Source organism: Papio anubis, chromosome 12 (assembly GCF_008728515.1).
Source record: "Papio anubis isolate 15944 chromosome 12, Panubis1.0, whole genome shotgun sequence".
NCBI classification, from domain to species: domain Eukaryota; kingdom Metazoa; phylum Chordata; class Mammalia; order Primates; family Cercopithecidae; genus Papio; species Papio anubis.
The window spans coordinates 26,966,816-26,985,079 of NC_044987.1; the positions used below are offsets into that span (position 1 = coordinate 26,966,816).

An 18,264-nucleotide genomic window follows, 5' to 3' on the forward strand; every position below is an offset into this window, starting at 1 on the left:
AAAAAAAAAAAAAACAAAAACCTAGCCGGGCGTGGTGGCGGGCGCCTGTAGTCCCAGCTACTCTGGAGGCTGAGACAGGAGAATGGCGTAAACCCAGGAGGCGGAGCTTGCAGTGAGCTGAGATCCGGCCACTGCACTCCAGCCTGGGCAATAGAGCGAGACTCTGTCTCAAAACAAAAAAAAAAAAAAAAAAAAAACCCACACTTGTATGTCTATTGCAGCAGCGTTCACAAGAGCAAAGAGAATGGAATCAACCTGTGTCTATCAGTGGACGATTGGATAAAGAAAGTGTGGTATATATACACAATGGAATACTCTTCAGCCATAAGAGAGAATGAAATCATGTTTTTTGTGTTTTTTTTTGTTTGTTTGTTTTTTTGTTTTTGCTACAACATAAATGAATCTGGAAGCCATTATCTTAAGTGAAACAAGTCAGGCACAGAAAGACAAATATCACATGTTCTCACTTGTAAGTGGGAGCTAAATAATGTATACACATGGACGTAGAGTATGGAATAATAGGAAATAGAGACTCAAAAGAATAAGGGGGTGGGAGGAGGACATGATGAGAAATTACTTAATGGGTGCAATGTACATTATTTGAGTGATGGATACTTTAAATGCCCTGACTTCATCACTATACACAATCTCTGTATGCAACAGGAGAATACTAAGAGGCACCCTTGAGGATCTCCTACGTTCCAGACATATTTCCTCTTACCTCCGTTGTGTAGTCCAATCCAATTTGCCCTTGAAAGGATCAGTCGCTTCAGCCAATACGATGCCTTTTCATTCAATGGAGTGAGGAGTCAAAGTAGCCAAGTAGCAGTCTCAACTTCAAGTTCAGTGAGTCATTGTTGTGTCCCTTGGTGGAAGCATTTCTCCTTTTTTTTTTTTCTTTTTAAAATGTAGATGAGGTTCTGCCATGTTGCCCAGGCTGGTCTTGAACTCCTGTGTTCAAGGAACCTTCCCACCTCCTACCTTGGCCTCCCTAAGTGCTGGGATTACAGGCGTGAACCACTGTGCCTGGCCCTGTATTTCTCTGTTTGAAACTAAAACCTCTAGACCAGTAGAGTCTAAAGTCACAGGAATGGGAAGCAAACATTTTGCTAGCTTATCCCAAAGTGTAATAGTCACTCCTATTTTTTCCCTAAGATTTCCCGACATGTGGATCCTAGTTGTGGATCATCATTGTTTGGATGCTACTTAGAGCATGTACTGTATCCTGGAAGACATAACCCAGCCCTACAAGGGGTGGTCACCTGGCTGGTTCTTGTAATTACACCTTCAAAAGGACAGTTCACTGTACTGTCCAGCCAAGTACTTAAGAATGATGGGGGTTTTGGCAGAAGCATGGCACGCTAGGAAGGCAAATCCATATCCAAAGTACCTATTCCAGTGAGAAGAAAGCACTGCCCCTTCCAGGATGGAAGCGGTCTGTTGTATTCACCTTGCTGCCAGAGGGACAGTTATCATATCAGGGGCTCAATGTTGGTCTTTGTTGTTGGCAGACTGGGTATTCAGCAGTGGATGTAACCCAGTTGGCTTTGGTGAGTTGAAGCTCATGATGGTAAGCTCATGTGTAACTTTTATCTGTGCATGGCTGTTTTGTTCACAAGCTTTGAGACAATGGTAGAAGTAGCTAATGGCATAAGTATTGTCATGTGGGATATAAGTATCCTTGCACTCTGTATCTGTTTGCATACCTCTTCCCCAGACCTCCTTGTCATCAGTTCTCTATTTGTGTTCTAAGTCCCTGACCATCCAGCCAAACATGATGTTGGGGAGTCCTCAAGACCACCTTTACTCCTGACACCAACTGCAAGTTCAGAGGCCCCTAAGGCCACTCTTGGGTTCAATATTTTACTGAAAGGACTCACAGAATTGACTAAAAGCTGTTACTCTCATGGTTAAAGTTGATTACAGTGAAAGAATGCAGATTAAAGTTAGCGAATCCTCTCAACTCTTCCTCCTTAAGCCCTAAGCAGCTACTAATCTATTTTGTCTATAGATTTTCCTGTTCTCAACGTTTCATATGAATGGAATCATAGAATAGTGTTTTTTTAAATGACTGACTTTTTTCACTTAGCATGATATTTTTATAGATCATCCGTGTTGTAACAAGTATCAGTACTTCATTCTTTTTATGGCCGAATAATACTGCATTGTGCGTACCACATTTTGTTTATCCATTCATCACTTGATGGACATTTAGAGTGTTTCCACCTTTTGGGTATTATGAATAATGCTGCTGTGAAGATTCATGTAGAGTTTTTTGTGTGGGCATGTTTTTTCGTTTTCCTTGGGTGTATATATCTAGCAGTGGAGTTTCTTTGTCATGTGGTAACTCAACCTTGTCCAATCCATGGCTTGTGGGCCACATGTGGCCCAGGACGACTTTGAATGCAGTCCAACATAAATTTGTAAACTTTCTTAAAATATTATGAGTTTTTTGCGATTTTTTTTTTTTTCTAGCTCATCAGGTATTGGTAGTGTTAGTGTATTTTATGTGGGGCCCAAGATGGTTCTTCTTCCAGTGCGGCCCACAGAAACCAAAAGATTGGGCACCTCTGTCGTAAGCTGTATGTTTAATATTTTATTAATTAATCTATGTTGAATTTTTGACGAACTACCAGACTGTTTTCCAAAGCAGCTACACTATCTTACATTCCCATCAGCAGTGTATGAGGTTTCTGATTTTACCACATCCTTCACAACACTTGTTATTATCTATTTGATTCTAGCCATCCTAATGAGTGTGAAATGGCTAACTCACTGTCATTTAGTTTGCGTTTATGGTGCGCCAAATTGATTTTGTATAATATAATCGGCTTTTTAAAGGATTCTGTCTGAATGATGAAGAGGCATGTTTTCATGCTCCTCTTTTCTTTATCTCCTTTCATCCAGCAGTTTTGTTCACTTTTTCCATCTTACGCTTAGTACATTCTCCACTATCTTTTACCAGTCTGTTAAAAAATGTTGATTGTTACTGTCAAATAACAAGAATTCAGTAGGCTGGAGGTCATAGAAGAGGTATATATGATCGATAAATTAAAAATATTTTGTATCAAAGCCCAAAGAAAAGATAATGAATAAAAATGCAAATCATTTGAGGCTGTAGGAGGAGGGAATTAGTTGTTCCTGGATCAGTGGGGACCATATTTCAGTTGTATTGAGGAATCAGTCAGACTTAATTGCCAAGGCTATCATTTTCAGTTCAAACACTATAAATAAATCAAGGAGGTTTGGCAACATCCATGAAAACTAGATTTAAGGGTAGAAATACCATCTTCCATGTATAAAACATTTGACTTATTTGTTTTGAATGTGTTCTCTGATCATTTATGAACTTTCCAAAAACACAATGGGCTATATCATATGAAGGCACAGTTATGTATGTATAAATGTGCTCCTGTTAATATGTTTTGGGTAAGATAAATAACTACTAGATATCTGCGTTCCCACTGATAAGCACCTTAACTTGATTTGGTATGTTTATTCTAGATGAAATAAGTTTTCTTGTAGCTCTTTATTCTGCTTCATAGACTGTATTCACAATATACCCTTTCTGTGTTTCAAGCATTGATTTCTTAAGGGAGAAAGCCTCACTTATATGCCAGACACTCTGCAGTTTTGTAGTCAGACCAACTGGTTTCAATTCCTGGTTCTGTCCTTTAATAGCGGTGTGATATTGATTAAGTTACTTAGTTTCTGTTAGCCTCAGTTTTTAGTTTTTATTTTTGTTTATTTTTGTTTATTTTTGTTGAGATGGAGTTTCGCTCTTGTTGCCCAGGCTAGCATGATCTCAGCGCACGGCAACCTCCGCCTCCCAGGTTCAAATGATTCTCCTGCCTCAGCCTCCCAAGTAGTTGGGATTACAGGCGTGTGCCACCACGCCTGGCTAATTTTTGTATTTTTAGTAGAGACGGGGTTTCCCCAAGTTGGTCAGGTTGGTTTCAAACTCCTGATCTCAGGTAATCCGCCCACCTCCACTTCCCAAAATGCTAGGATTATAGGCGTGAGCCACTGTGCCTGGCCTAGCCTCAGTTTTTAATCTGTCAAGTGAAAATAAAAATTTCTGTGTTGCAGAAATATTTGTATTAGGGTTAATATCTAGCATGTAGTAGGACACTATTTCATGAAAATGATTAGTGATCAGTTCTGATATTTTTTAGAATGTAATGAATTATGGTTTAGATGAAGATATAAAGTTAAAATAAATTTAAAATAATAATTTGTAAGGCAATGCAGTTTACATAAATAGACAAACCTGGAAAAGTCAAGAAGTATACAAGGATTAATATGGAGAATATTGTGGAAGAAAAAAATAAATTGCTAGTAGAAACAAGGAAGTCAGTGTGCTCTAAGGAATGCCTTGGTAGTAATCTTTTTATCTGATTCTATCAGTAATGGTGTTAAATAAATTTTCTTCTATTTACATTGGGTTTTATTTTTTCTTCTTTTTCTAGTTTCTTAAGGTTGCAGTTGGCATCATTGATTCGAGACCTTTCTTGTCTTTTAATACAGATGTTTAATGCTATAATTTTCCCTCTAAATTCTGCTTTTAGCAGCAGCAGCAAATTCTGATATGTGGTATTTTTGTTTTACTGCTGTTTAAAGTCATTTCTCATTTTCTTTTTTTTTGTTGTTGTTGATTCATGGGTCATTTAGGAGTGCACAATACCAAGTATGTGGCAGTTTTCCAAAGATATTTCTGTTACTGATTTTTATTCCATTGTGTTCAGAGAACATACTTTAAGTTACTAGAATCTTTTTAAATTTATTGAGACTTGTGTTATGACCCAGAATGTCATCTGTTTTGGTTGATGTTCCATATACACATGAGAAGAACGTATGTTTTGCTGCTGTTGTCTGTAATTTCTGTTAATGTCAATTAAGTCAAGTTGGTTGATAGTGTGTTCGAGTCTTCTATGTAGCTATTGCTTTTCTGTTTGTGCTACCAATTATAGAGAGTGAGGTATTTAAAATCTGTGATTACAGTTGGAATTTATCTATTTGGCAGTTCTGTCAAGTTTGTTCTTACACATTTTGAAGCTCTGTTATTAGGTATATAAACTTTTGGATTGTTATGTCCTCTTAAAATTTTTCTTTCCAACTTATATAATCTACAGAATGTATCCTCTTGATGTTATGACTCCTTTATCAGGTGACCCTTTATCATTCATAATACTATATGCTATGAAATCTACTTTGTTTGACATGTATAGAACTGCTCCATCTTCAAATCATTTAAAATGCTAACATCCAAGCATCTTGCTATTGCTTTATGTTTGATGATAACACGTAGTTTTTTTTTTTGTTGTTGTTGTTTTTGTTTGTTTGTTTTTTGAGATGGAGTTTCACTCTTGTTGCCTAGTCTAGAGTGCAATGGTGCGATCTTGGCTCACTGCAGCCTCCTCCTCCCTGGTTCAAGCGATTCTCCTGCCTCAGCCTCCCGAGTAGCTGGGATTATAGGCATGCACCACCACACCCAGCTAATTTTGTATTTTTGGTAAAGACAGGGTTTCACCTTGTTGGTCAGGCTGGTCTCGACCTCCTGGACTTCATGATCCACCCACCTCGGCCACCCAAAGTGCTGGGATTACAGGTGTGAGCCACCATGCCTGGCCTGTTCTGTTTTTAATACTTAGCGCTTTAATACTTCCATTACACTGAGTAATTTACATTACACTTAGTACTTTAGGACGTCACTTACACTTAGTAGAACACAGTGGAATGGAAAAAAAAAAGACAAGTTAATGAGTATGATACAGTGTAGTCATCCTGAGACGGACGGCAGTACAAGTACACATTGGAGGGGCTTGCAAGATGGAGGAAGTTTATTTGATGGAAGTGACAGCTAACTCTTACAATAGTATTGAAAAATTAGTAGAATTAAACCTCATGGGTTGATGCAGGAAGACACTTACTACAACTGATGAGACAGCCTGTCAGGAAATAAGGATGCCAAGGACGGAATAACTGTGCAATCATGTGCCAATGTAGCAGGTATACATAAATGTAAATGTGCTGTAATTCCTTATGGATGGCTGAGATAATGACATCTTTGCTTTCTGATAGTTCAATATACATGAACTTTGTTTCATGCACAAAAATATTAAAAATATTATATACAGTTACCTTAGGGCTATGCATTTAAGGTACATAGGAAACATACATGAACTTTATTTTAGACTTACGTCCCATCCCCATGATACCCTATTATATATATATGCAAATATCCCAAAACCAGAAAAAATTGGAAGTCTAAAACTCTTCTGGTCCCAAGCATTTTGGATAAGGGATACTCAGGCAGTATTGTTATAACCATTGTAAAATGAGGAAATAAGGCATAGAGAGAGCACAGAGAAATTAAATAATATGTTCAAGATTATACATACAGGAGATAGAACTTTACCATGGTCATTTTGACTGTGGAATCTAAGCTTTAAACCATCATGACTTTTTGTATGTATGATTTAGTTGGCTTTCAAGTTCAAGAGTTTGAACTTCCTTCTGTACACAGTATAGAACTCTCTAAGTACCTAAGGAGGTACATAAAATAAGGAAAAAAAATTTGTGTATTTGTGTTTTTGTATTTTCAAAGCCTCAGTCTGTGCATAGTTCATGTTAGGGGAGGTATGGAGAAGGTACCTGGAGATGTGGTTTAAAAAAAAAAAAAAAGTTTCACATTCTATATAGTGTATACGTGAATTTTTAAAGTTACAGTTTCAACCTCTCTGTGATTCAGTTTCCTCATCTATTAGTTGAAAATGCTAATGGTCCCCCCATGAACAAGTCATACAGAATTGTATATAGTAAGTATTCAGTAAATTTTAGCTGTGGTGATGATGATGGTAGATTGACTCTAGAAGATCAAACAAATATCAGTCATGTTTTTTCTTTTCCTTTAAATGTAAGACTTTTATCATAGAACTTACAGATACTGATTTAGGATACCACAGTACAGTAAAATCCGAATCACGACCTTCTACTCTCTGTTACTGTTATTTTGGTTTTTCAGTTTATGGGAAAAACAGATGGAGACTATTACACCCTGGATGACATGTTTGTCTCCAAAGCAGCTGAGAGAGAACGTCTTGGTGAAGAGGAAGAGAACCAACGGAAAAAGGCTATTGCTGAACATCGGAGTCTTGCTGCACAAATGGAAAAATGTCTGTATTGTTTTGACAGCTCTCAATTTCCCAAGCATCTTATTGTTGCAATAGGTGTTAAGGTAAGAAGTATTTATTATCCTTTGCTTACATTCTCATAGAACTTTTTTGTTTCTTCATAGAGTAACTTGAAGAAGTTTATTATTTTGTTTGCTTTACTTGTTTATTGGGTCTTTCCCCTAATAATTTTTAAGCTCCGTGAAGACAGAGGTAACTTTGGTCTCCATTGTATACCAAGCATCTAGCCCTGCTGGTAGTACATAATAGTAATTCATTCCAATAAACACTTACTGATTTAATTCTATTATAATTTAATTCTTATCTAATATTATAAAAAATAATTTTTGTATACCTAATATATGCCATACCCTAATTAGTCACTGGGGAAAAGTTGAAAATCGGATAGACTTTTGGACCTTATGCCTGGGGAAATAAGGCAGTAAATAAAGTAATAATTGCCCTGATTTGAAAGAATTAATCGTCATAAAGCAAGTAAAGTGAAGAAATGGGAGAAAATGATGGGGGTATTTTTTTCACAAGGTAGTCTGGAAGGCTTCTCTGTGAGTAAAGATGCATAAAATGGGAAGGACAAGTAACATGAAGAGAGGAATGGGTGATGTTTCAGGAAGGACCGTCAGTGAAAAACCCTGAGGAGAAAAATGAGCTTGGCATTGATGTAGCAGAAAGAAGGCAGGAGTGGAGTCAGTGAGAAAAGTAGAAGACAGTGAATGAATGAATGAATGTTAGTTTCTGGAATGAATAGTTTGGGAAACATACATATACCTATTTATGTTGTTTACTGTATACATACACGTATATACACATACCCCTAGTCTTTAATATCTTTAGGTTGTTGAGGTGGTTAATTAATCAGTGTCCATTCTGGCTTCTTTTGATTTATTTTCTTTTTTTTCTTCTCTTTTCCTTTATACTTAACAGAAAGATAAATGTCAAAATCCCATTCAAAATTAAATAATTTTTAAAAATCCATCTTAACTAATTACTTATATTTATTTTTCTAAGTTCCTTTCCCAACTTTCACATGAACGACATGGTTATAACTTAAATCAGAGTTATGTTCATTCTTTAATATTTTTGCCTGATTCTAGTCATCTACTTTTAATTTGATTTAGAAAAAGAAACAAAAAACTGCTTGGTAATTCATTCATTTACCAGGTATTTACTGAGTATCTAGTGTTTGTCAGCCTCTAGTGCTAGGTACTAGAAATATAAATATGCCTACAACCTCCTCAAGTTGCTTGCAGCTTTATGGGGAGCAGGCAGACATAACCAGATCAATTTTAATGCAGTGATATAAATGCAGGAGTGTCATGAGAACACGAAGGAGGAATATTTAAGTTACTGCGGAGTTATCAAGGAAGGCTTTCTGGAAGAAGTATGTCTTGTGCTACATTTTAATGGTGGAATAGGATACATTGCAGTATTTAGGAAGTACAGGACAACACAAGCAAAGACACTGAGGTGCACAACCACATGGTTCATTCTGGGAACTGCAAGCTGTCTGAAGTGGGTATTACCCTTACTGGATCTCAGACCTCAGGAGTGTAAAGACTTTGTACATCAGACCTGAGAATTATCTAGTCTTCCATTTATACCTTTAAGTGGGGGAAGAGGAGATATACTAGCATTCATACATAAACAAACTACACCAAAATTTAGTGGCTTGAGACAGCATTTAAATCACTCTGTTTTGTATGGTCTGTCGTCTTCCAGTAGGCTAGCATAGGCTTCTTCACATGGGAGCTAGGCTCGTTCCAACAGAATTAGCCGAAGTACACAAGGCCTCTTGAGGCATAGACTTGAAACTGACCACCATCATTTCTACCGTGTTCTGTGATGTCCTTCATGAGTCATAAAGCCAGTTTGTAACTCCACCTCTTGATGGGAGGAGCTACAGAGTAACATCGTGAAGGGTTATATGAAGTAGTGAATAACTGGATGCATTTGTGCAATCTACTACAGAAGACTTTCAGAATTTTTGCTTACACTCTCTTAAAATGCTATAATAGAGATGTCTTTGTCTGAAATGTTCTGTTCATTTCATGACTACTGTTTTTAGACCACTAGCAAATTCACCTTTTAACCCAAATATCTCCTACAATTCTAGGTGCATGTATCCAACCTACTTTTGCACTTGGATATCTAATAAACATCTCAAACTTAGGTGAAATTCTAATACCCGTCTCCACCTTTACCTTTAGCTAACACTAACCTTCCCATAGTCTTCCTCTTTTTAGTAAATGTCACTTTCATCCTCCAGTTGCTTGCATTAGACCTTGGAGTAATACTGAGTCCTTTACTTTCCCTCACTCCTTACTGTCCATTTCTAAATTCTGTTGGCTGTATTTCAAAATACATTCCTGTTCTGACCACATTTCATAATCTTTATTTCTACCACCCTGGCTAAAGTCGTCATCATTTATTACTGGACTCCTGTAATAGTTCCTAATGGGTCTTTCTGCCTCTTTCCTTTGCCCTTTCTCTATGCAGTAGCAAGTGGTCTTTTTGACTTTAAGTCAACATTAGTCAGATCTGGCTTTCAGACCAAAGCCAGAATCCTTATTGTTGCCTATGAGGCCTGCAGGCCCAATTCTTTGTGTCACCTCACTGTCTGTCAGCCTTCCTCTCATCCTCTCAGCTTAGCCACACTGGCTGTCTGACAATCTGGAGAACACACTTGGTATGCATCCTCCTCATATGCTTTCCCCTTTGACTGGGGTTTCTTCCTGTGTATACTCTTCCTTCCTTCACATACCTTCTCAAATGTTACCCTAGTAGGTAACTTTAAAGGGGGGCTTCCTAACTTCTCCCTAGACACGATCTGTACCTTTTTCTGCTTTATTTTTTTAGTACCCCTTATCACCATCTGACATATTATACATTTTACTTTACATTTTCATTGTTTGTCTTTCTTCTTTCATGTCTTAGTTTGGGCTACTATAAAAAAATTCCATAGACTGGATGGCTTATCAGCAACAGAAATTTATTGAAGCCAGTTTTGGAGGCTGGGAAGTCCAAGATCAAGGTGCTAGCAGGTTCAGTGTCTGGTGAGGTCCCACATCCTGGTTCAGACAGCCATCTTATTGCTGTGTCATTACGTGGTGGAAGTGGCAAGCACGTTCCCTGGGGCCTCTTTATAAGGGAATTAATCCCATTCATGAGGACTCTGTCCTCATGACCTAATCACCTTCCAAAGTCCCCTACCTCCAAATATTATCACCTTGGGTGTTAAGGTTTAATGTATACATTTTGGAGGCACACAGACATTCAATCTGTAGCACCCCATAAGCTCCTTATGGGTAGGGATTTGTGTCCCTGCTCATTGTTGATTCCCTAGCATGTAGAACACTGGGCCCTCAGTAATTATTGATCAGTTAATCGTAGCTCTGCTGTCTCTGTCAGATAAAAAAAGTATTGCTTTTTGTGTGTTCTGATTTATTTAGGTGTTATTTTATTTTCTCTTTTATGTTTCTATTATTGTTTTGAAAAACTGATTTTGATACCAATTTAGGTGATTTTTATGTTTACAATGCATTTAAAAATGAATTTTATTACAGCTCATTTGACCTATCGTTGACACTTGGACCTGGCTCTTTATCTCAGTGATTATGCAGAAAATTCAGTCATTTCTTTAAATATTTTATTTTCTAAGTCTTGTAAGTTGTCTACAGACATATCCATGGCCCTTAATTTTTATTTCTTTTTCTTTTTTTTCATGAACATGTTTGTGAGGTTACTGTAATTTTAGGTAGATATCCATGTGCACTCGTACTTTGTTCTCAGCAAAGTTTTAAACATTTGAGTTATTCTATTAAATAAACAATGTCTGCTTTGCAAAATATTTCTAGCTAAAACCCAGCAAAATATAACAGAAATAAGAATAAGATCAAGCCCTTTGTAATGCTTTTGTTCTCTGTATACATACCGATTAACCTTTTTTTTTTTTTTAAAAAAAAAAAAAAAAGACAGTTTGTATATAATGGAAAAATAGCGCTAGTTTTTAGGTAATAGATGTTTGTAAATAAATAGCAGTAAGGTCATTCCAAGGTCATATTCTCTTCCTTTTAGCTCAGTTTATTCTCTTTTCTCAGCTAATCAGAGAAGGAAGGCCTGATAAACAGGCATCAGTTAGACCATTACCAGGCCATGTGTCTTTTTGTTTTTGTGAAAATTGTGTTGTTTCAAGGATTTTCAAGTATCTAGCTCCTTCAGATTAAGGATATTGTGTCATTCATTCTGCTCTTCTTTGCCTAATCTTAATCCTTGTCTGATGTATAAGATCTGTGCTCTAAATTTTCAGTTTATTAAAAACCATCCTGATGCCTTTAAAAATATTAAATATCTTTAAAAATATTAACATTTACAAAAGCAATTCTTAAGTATTCTTCATTAAATATTCATCTTTTTTTTTTTCTACCAAGGGTTCATCTGTTACAACTGAGAATAAATAGCAGTAACATTTCACCTTTTGTACTTCTCCCCCATAGGTTTATTTATGTTTACCCAACGTACGGTCTCTTACTGAGGGACACTGCCTGATAGTCCCTTTGCAGCACCATAGAGCAGCTACTTTATTGGATGAAGACCTCTGGGAGGAGATCCAGGTCAGCATGATAAATGTTCATTATCATTTTAAAACTCATGAGCAATTTTTGTAAATTATTGTGATACATTCCAATAGGTTTTATACCTTCATTTAATGATTTTAGTTTCTAAACTTAAACACGTGTGTTTTCATAGTTGTATCCATCTGTGGATCATGGTGTTTCCATCATTTTATTTCCTTGCGTGCTCCAGATTTTGAGACCTTTTATCTTCGAAATAAACTGGGACAAAGTAATAATTATTTTTACTTAAAAAATCAGCCTAAGATTTCAACACCTCTTTTGTAGCATGAAAGAATCATTCTTACCACAGTAAGCCAATAAATTGCAGCTAAAAGGAGAGACATTTTCAGATAACGAAAATAAATGTGAGGAGTCAGAGGTTTATATTTAGCAGTTGCCGTATTTTCCTGTGATAGAGTTGGTCTTCTCTGCTGCTGTGTTTTTGTGGTGATTTTGTTACTAGCCTTAATTTCTGCTCTTTTTCCTTCATAATCTGGCCCAGCTTTTGGATTCACGGATTTGTTTTTGTGGCTGATGCTTTAAGAGAGTGAAAGGCACAACATGGGTGAAATTGTTGCTGAATTATTTCAAGACCTGATAATGACCAGGAAAGAAAGGAAGAAAACACTTTATTTTTTTAATGCCAGACAACTGAATAGGGGCTACAGGGAGCCTTAATTAGAAAATGTGAAAATTGTAAGTTAGCTCTGCACAAGAGACGACTGGTCTTTGCAGCATGCTGATAAGTATGTCAAAAGAAGAGATGTTTTGATGGCATTTGATGAAATTTAGTCTTGTATACCTTGTAATTTTAAAGTTTATGCTGTGAAAGTTAAAAGGGTAGATTGTTTTATTGCATCTGCAACCAGGCAAAAGTAAGAATATAAGTATTTTTGATGTGAAAGTTTGGGTTTTCCTAGCAGTGGATGCCAGTGCCAGTAGGTAATTTAAGGTGGAAAGTATGGGCATTCAGTTCTTAGAATTATTTTAGAACATTTCCAGGATGCCTTTTAAAAATGCATACATATAAAACTGATTTAACTTAGAGCAAAGTGCAGTACCAAAAATATTTTAAGAAATTAGGAATACAGTGTGTATGTTTTATATTTCTATAAGAAATCAAGCTGCTTGATGAAAACAATTTAAGTGGATGAAGATTTTTATTCAATTTAACAGATATTGAGTACATGAATATCATATTTTAGGTGCTGTAAGAAATGAAGAGATCAAGTAGTTCATTAATTCTGCCAAAATATATGGTGTGTTTCTAGTATAGTTTACATTATAGTTTAGCAGATTTTGGAAGCCAAATATATTATGGAAAACTGGGAAAGAGGAAAAGCCAAATTGTTTTATGCAGATAATGGTGTCATAACTCCTTTTGTGTGAGAAAGGAAAATAATTGTTAGAAGTTATAAATTATTGTAGGCTAGTGAACTAATGAAATATTTGAATCCTAGCTTGAAGAAGTACAGTTTGCTGTTGTTGTTGTTATTTTACTTTCAAAATATGTACAACTCAAATTAATTCTACTCTAGTGAATATCTTTGATTATTTACCTCTTTTATTGGATATATTAAAAAAAAATTTGACTTAGCACAAAATGTTGTTGCCAAATGTTGTAATGCAGGAGCCACTTCTTTCAAGTGGTTTTAAAAATCACTAGTATCTAGTAATATTTAAATGTAGTTTTAGACTTCGTATTTAATACAAAATGCAGAGATGTTTCAGCGTAGCATACTTGGCTAATCACACATTTTAAATAAGATCCAAATTGCTGGTTTTGTTAAATATATAGTGAAACTTGGTTCCCTCTAAATTTATTGTTACAATTTTTACAAATTTTCTTGAATATATGCTGTAATCAAACACTGTAAGCCCATTTAAAAATATCCCAAATTGGTAGGTGGGGATAAAGGAGGATCACTGATGCTTACATACAGTGAACTTCAATGTGGAGTGATATGTGGGGCCATTTCTTTAGGAAACAGCCAATGTTAGTACCTTTAGATCTTTTTCTTGGGGCTATAGCCAGACCTTCAGAAAAGACTCTCAATCTCCTGCCATCTAAGCCTGCTTGCCAGTGTTCTGGGAGCTGAATTGGGGAAGAAGACTGGAGGTGGCAGTGTTGAACATGTATGGACATTAAGTAATCTTTCTGATAACACCCTTGTTTTCAGACTGTAAACTCTCAGCTGTGTCTGGTTTTCTAGCTCAGCTACTTTGTTTTACTTTTTCCAGAGGATAATCCTATAGCATTCTGATGATGAGGAGGGGATCTGGCATGTTGATTGCTTTTTTAATAGGCTTTCCTCTAAGTCATCTGTTTTTAGCCACACCTTCACCTCCACTTCCATAAGTACTTGGTGCTGCCAACTCCTGAGTCTGTTGAAGGTTCTGCAGTGTCGCATGGGTTTCTTCTTTGCTGTCCCTGCTAACTTTCTTTCTCCTCCCCAAGGTATGAGCCAACTTTCTAGCATTTAAGTCAGTTCTTATGGAGTGATCTGATTTGTCATTGTGTTTTCTCTCATTTCCTTTGTTCAAGTAGCTTATGCCTTTTAAACAATTGTTTAAATTCATTTTTGAGGTGTTACTCTGTGGAGAGAGTAATAAATGAGGTCTGTTCTATCGCATAACATTTACCTTGGGATAACTTGATAACTTTATATTTAAACATGTTATACTTTAAATTGTAGCATTAATATTCCAAATTCAGTCCTACATAACATTAATAGTTTTAAGGAGTACTTTAATTTTAATGTCAAAAGTATGTATTCATACGTACTTGATTTTTTTTATACTGTGGTGATACAAAAGGACCTGCAACATTCTGCAGTATAGTTTCCTTAAACTGATTATAAGAAATTGTAGTCTGGATGCATTGACTAAATGAGGAATGGGCAATTAGATGAATAATGGTAGGTTAGAAATGTGGAAAGTAGTGGTTACCCAAAGAATGAAGTGTTTTTTGCTAGGAATATGGGAGTTTCATGTCATCTCCATAACATGGAAACTCTATGTCTCTCTTAAATATAAAACAGTTGATTTATCTTATGATATGGAACTACAAAAAATTCCCCATTGTTTAGTTGTTACATAACTTTTTAAAAAATGAATATTTTTATATAGTGTATTTCTTATTGAGTATGGAGAACATCATGCTTTTGGTAGAGTTGATCAAACTCAAATTATTCCATTAAACTCGTATTTGTAAATTAAGATGTTCTATATATATGTATGTGTATAGAGAGAGAGAGAAAGAGGAGAAGTACTTAAATGTGTGTGTATCCTCCTTGGAGCTATTAGTATGAGGTTTATATATTTTATAATACAGAACCATTCTTGCAACACTAATTTAGTATTTTTTCAGTATTTGTTTATAATTCATGACATTTTGAGTCTGCCTTCTTCGCTGTTCTCCAGATAAATCTAGAACAGTCATCCAATAATTAAGCCAGAAAGGGAGTATGAACAAACATGAAGTAAGGATGTTTGTGAGGTAATTTTTGGATTATTTAAACATGTATTATTATTGCTGTTGCTTTCTATGTACATCTTTTCTTTGAAAAAGTTTGGGTTACAAATATATAGTTCCACTCTGTTAACAATTTTCCTTTTTCTAGTTTATAAGGTTATCTTCTCACTCTAGGACTAGATATTGAAATAAGTAACAATAAAGTTTTTTTAATAAATAAAAGTTTGTAAGCATAGTAACAAGTAACAAAATAGAGACATTCTGAAAAGCTGTCATAATACCAAATTTGTATTTTTTCCTATTTGATTCTGTTTTTTAGTTTTTTTGTGTGCAAGTAACACTAGGCATGTGAAGGTATCGATGAGTGGAAACCATGTGGGGAGGAGACACAAGGCATGCCTCCTCTTCCCAGTCAGGATAGTATCAGTGGAAGCCTAATGGGAACCTAGAACTCACATCTGCTACCCAGCAGTAATGAGTCGCCTCTGCCATTTTTGAGTGTCAACAGAGGCCAAGTTGGGAACCTGAACTTCCATCCCCATATGGCAGTAATGAGGTAGTATCTCTCTTTCTTCTGATGGAGCAGTATTAGGAAAAGCCGTATAAAATGGAAAATTTAAACAAGATCCAGTCTCTTAATTCTCAAAATGTTCAGATTTCAATTGAAAATTACTTATAGAGACAATCTCAACTAGGATGGAAAAGGTAATCAGTAGACACCAACACCAAGATAACAGACACATCCTAATTATCTGACAAAGATTTTAAAGCAGCCCTCATAAAAATGCTTCAACAAGCAATTAGGAAAATACAACAAACGCTATAAGGAAAATACGATTTGAATGACAGCATATTTCTCACTAGAAACCATGGAGGCCAGAAGGAAGTAACACATTTCTCAAGTGCTGAAAGAAAATAACTGTCAAGCAAGAATTCTGTTTCTAGTGAAAATATCCTTCAGGAATATGGGAGAAAATCAAGACATTGTTAGGTGATGGAAAGAGAAATTGTCATCAGCAGAGCTATCCTAAAAGAATAGCTAAAGGAAGTTCTTTAATCTGAGAGGAAATGATAAAAGAAAAAATGCTGGAAAATCAGGAAGGAGGAAAGAAGTTTTGACTAAAGAAGGGCAGAAGCTAATATGATAGAAGCAGAGACTGAAATTTTGCAGTCCCCAGCCAAGAAATGCTGGCAGCCCCCAGAAACTTTTTTTGAGATGGAGTCTTACTCTCACCCAAGCTGGAGGGCAGTGGCATGATCTTGGCTCACTGCAACCTCTGCCTTCTGGGTTCAAGTGATTCTTGTGCCTCAGCTTCCTGAGTAGCTGGCACTACAGGCATGCATCACCACACCTGGCTAATTTTTGTATTTTTTGTAGAGACGGGGTTTCACCATGTTGTCCAGGCTGGTCTTGAACTCCTGACCTCAGGTGATAAGCCTGCCTCGGCCTCCCAAACTGCTGGGATTACAAGCGTGAACCACGGCGCCTGGTGTCTCATGTGTTTCCAAATGTATGTAGAGAAAGTATTTAAGACAATTCTAACTGAGGGAGAGTAAAGGGACATAAAGGGAAGTAAGGTGTCTATATTTTATTTGCATTGGTAAAGTGGCCCCAGTAGACTGCAATTAAATGTATATGTATGTATATGCAATGCCTTAAAGCAACTCTTAGAACCACTTTAAAAACTGTACAAATTGACAGACTGTGAAACACTACTGATAAATCAAAATGGAATTCTAAAAATGTTCAAGTAACCATCAGAAGGCAGGAGAAAGGAACCAGAAAAACAATAGAAAGAACAAACAGAAAACAAAAAAATAAAAGTAGAATATCTCTACTGTATCAATAAACAGTATATCAGTTAAAAGATAGTTTGGTAGAGGGGATTTCATAGCTCAACTATATGTTGTCTGCAAGAACTCATTTCAAATGTAATAATACCACAAGTAGAATAATATAAAAGGATGGAAATATATATATTATGCAGCCATTAATGAAAACAAAGCATTTACGCCAGATAGAGTAGACTTTAGAGCAGAGGAAATTACCAAAGAAGAGAGAGACATTACATAATGGTGAAAGGGTCAATCCACCAAGAAGGCATAGCAGTCCTAAATGTGCATACGCCAACACTGAGGCACAAAATGTGTAAAACAAAACTGAATCAACTGAAAGAAAAAATGGACAAATTCATAATTATTGTTAGAGACTTCAGCACCTCCCCCCATTTTAACAATTGATGCAACAACCAGACTGAAAATCATCAAGGATATAAAAGAACTTAAAAATGCCATTGCATGAGTTTCCTGTTGTTGCTGTAACAAATTAGCACAGAGTTAGTGCCTTAAAACTATAGAAGTGTATTTTCTTATGATTCTGGAGGTCAGTTTCCAAATGAGTCTTACAGGGCTAAAATCAAGGTATCGACTAGACTGGTTCCTTCTGGAGACTCTGGAAGAGAATCTATTCCTTACCTCTTCTAGTTTCTAGGGGATGGCAGCATTTCTTGGCTTGTGGCTGCATCATTTCAGTCTCTGCTTCTGTCATCATATTGCCTTCTCCTCTTCTTTAGTCACAACTTGCTCTGCCTCCCTCTTATAAAGAAACTTTTAATTACATTTAAGATATACCCAGGCAATCCAGGATAATCTTCCTGTCTCAAGATTCTTAATTATATCTGAAAAATCTCTTATGCCTTATATGGTAATGTTGTTAGGTTCTTGGAAATAGGACCTGGATATCTTTGGGGGCCATTAGTCAGCCTACTATAACCATCAGTCAGCAGGATTTAATCAATATTTGTATAACACTCCACTCAACAATATTAGAAAACATTTTTTTCAGAGCATAGACTCTTATCTTGCCACAAAACTAACCTCAACAAATTTAAAACAATTGAAATCATACAGAGTGCATTCTCTAACCACAGTGGAATCAAACTAGAAATTAATAACAGAATGATAATAGAAAATTTTCCAAATACTT

General features: G+C 36.1%; 1 protein-coding gene across 6 annotated transcripts in view; it reads left to right on the forward strand.

The window, feature by feature from the left end:
* The window catches only part of CWF19L2 (CWF19 like cell cycle control factor 2), a 169,387-nt gene that overhangs the window by 85,588 nt on the left and 65,535 nt on the right, over positions 1-18,264 (forward strand). For all 6 annotated transcript variants that reach the window (XR_002517188.2, XR_002517190.2, XR_002517189.2 and 3 more), the window contains exons 13-14: positions 7,025-7,237; positions 11,684-11,800. Coding sequence is in view for 3 of the 6 variants with exons in the window: in XM_021926498.2 (XP_021782190.2) it covers positions 7,025-7,237; positions 11,684-11,800 (330 nt within the window). In the remaining 3 variants the exon portion in view is untranslated. The remainder of the gene's footprint in view (positions 1-7,024; positions 7,238-11,683; positions 11,801-18,264) is intronic.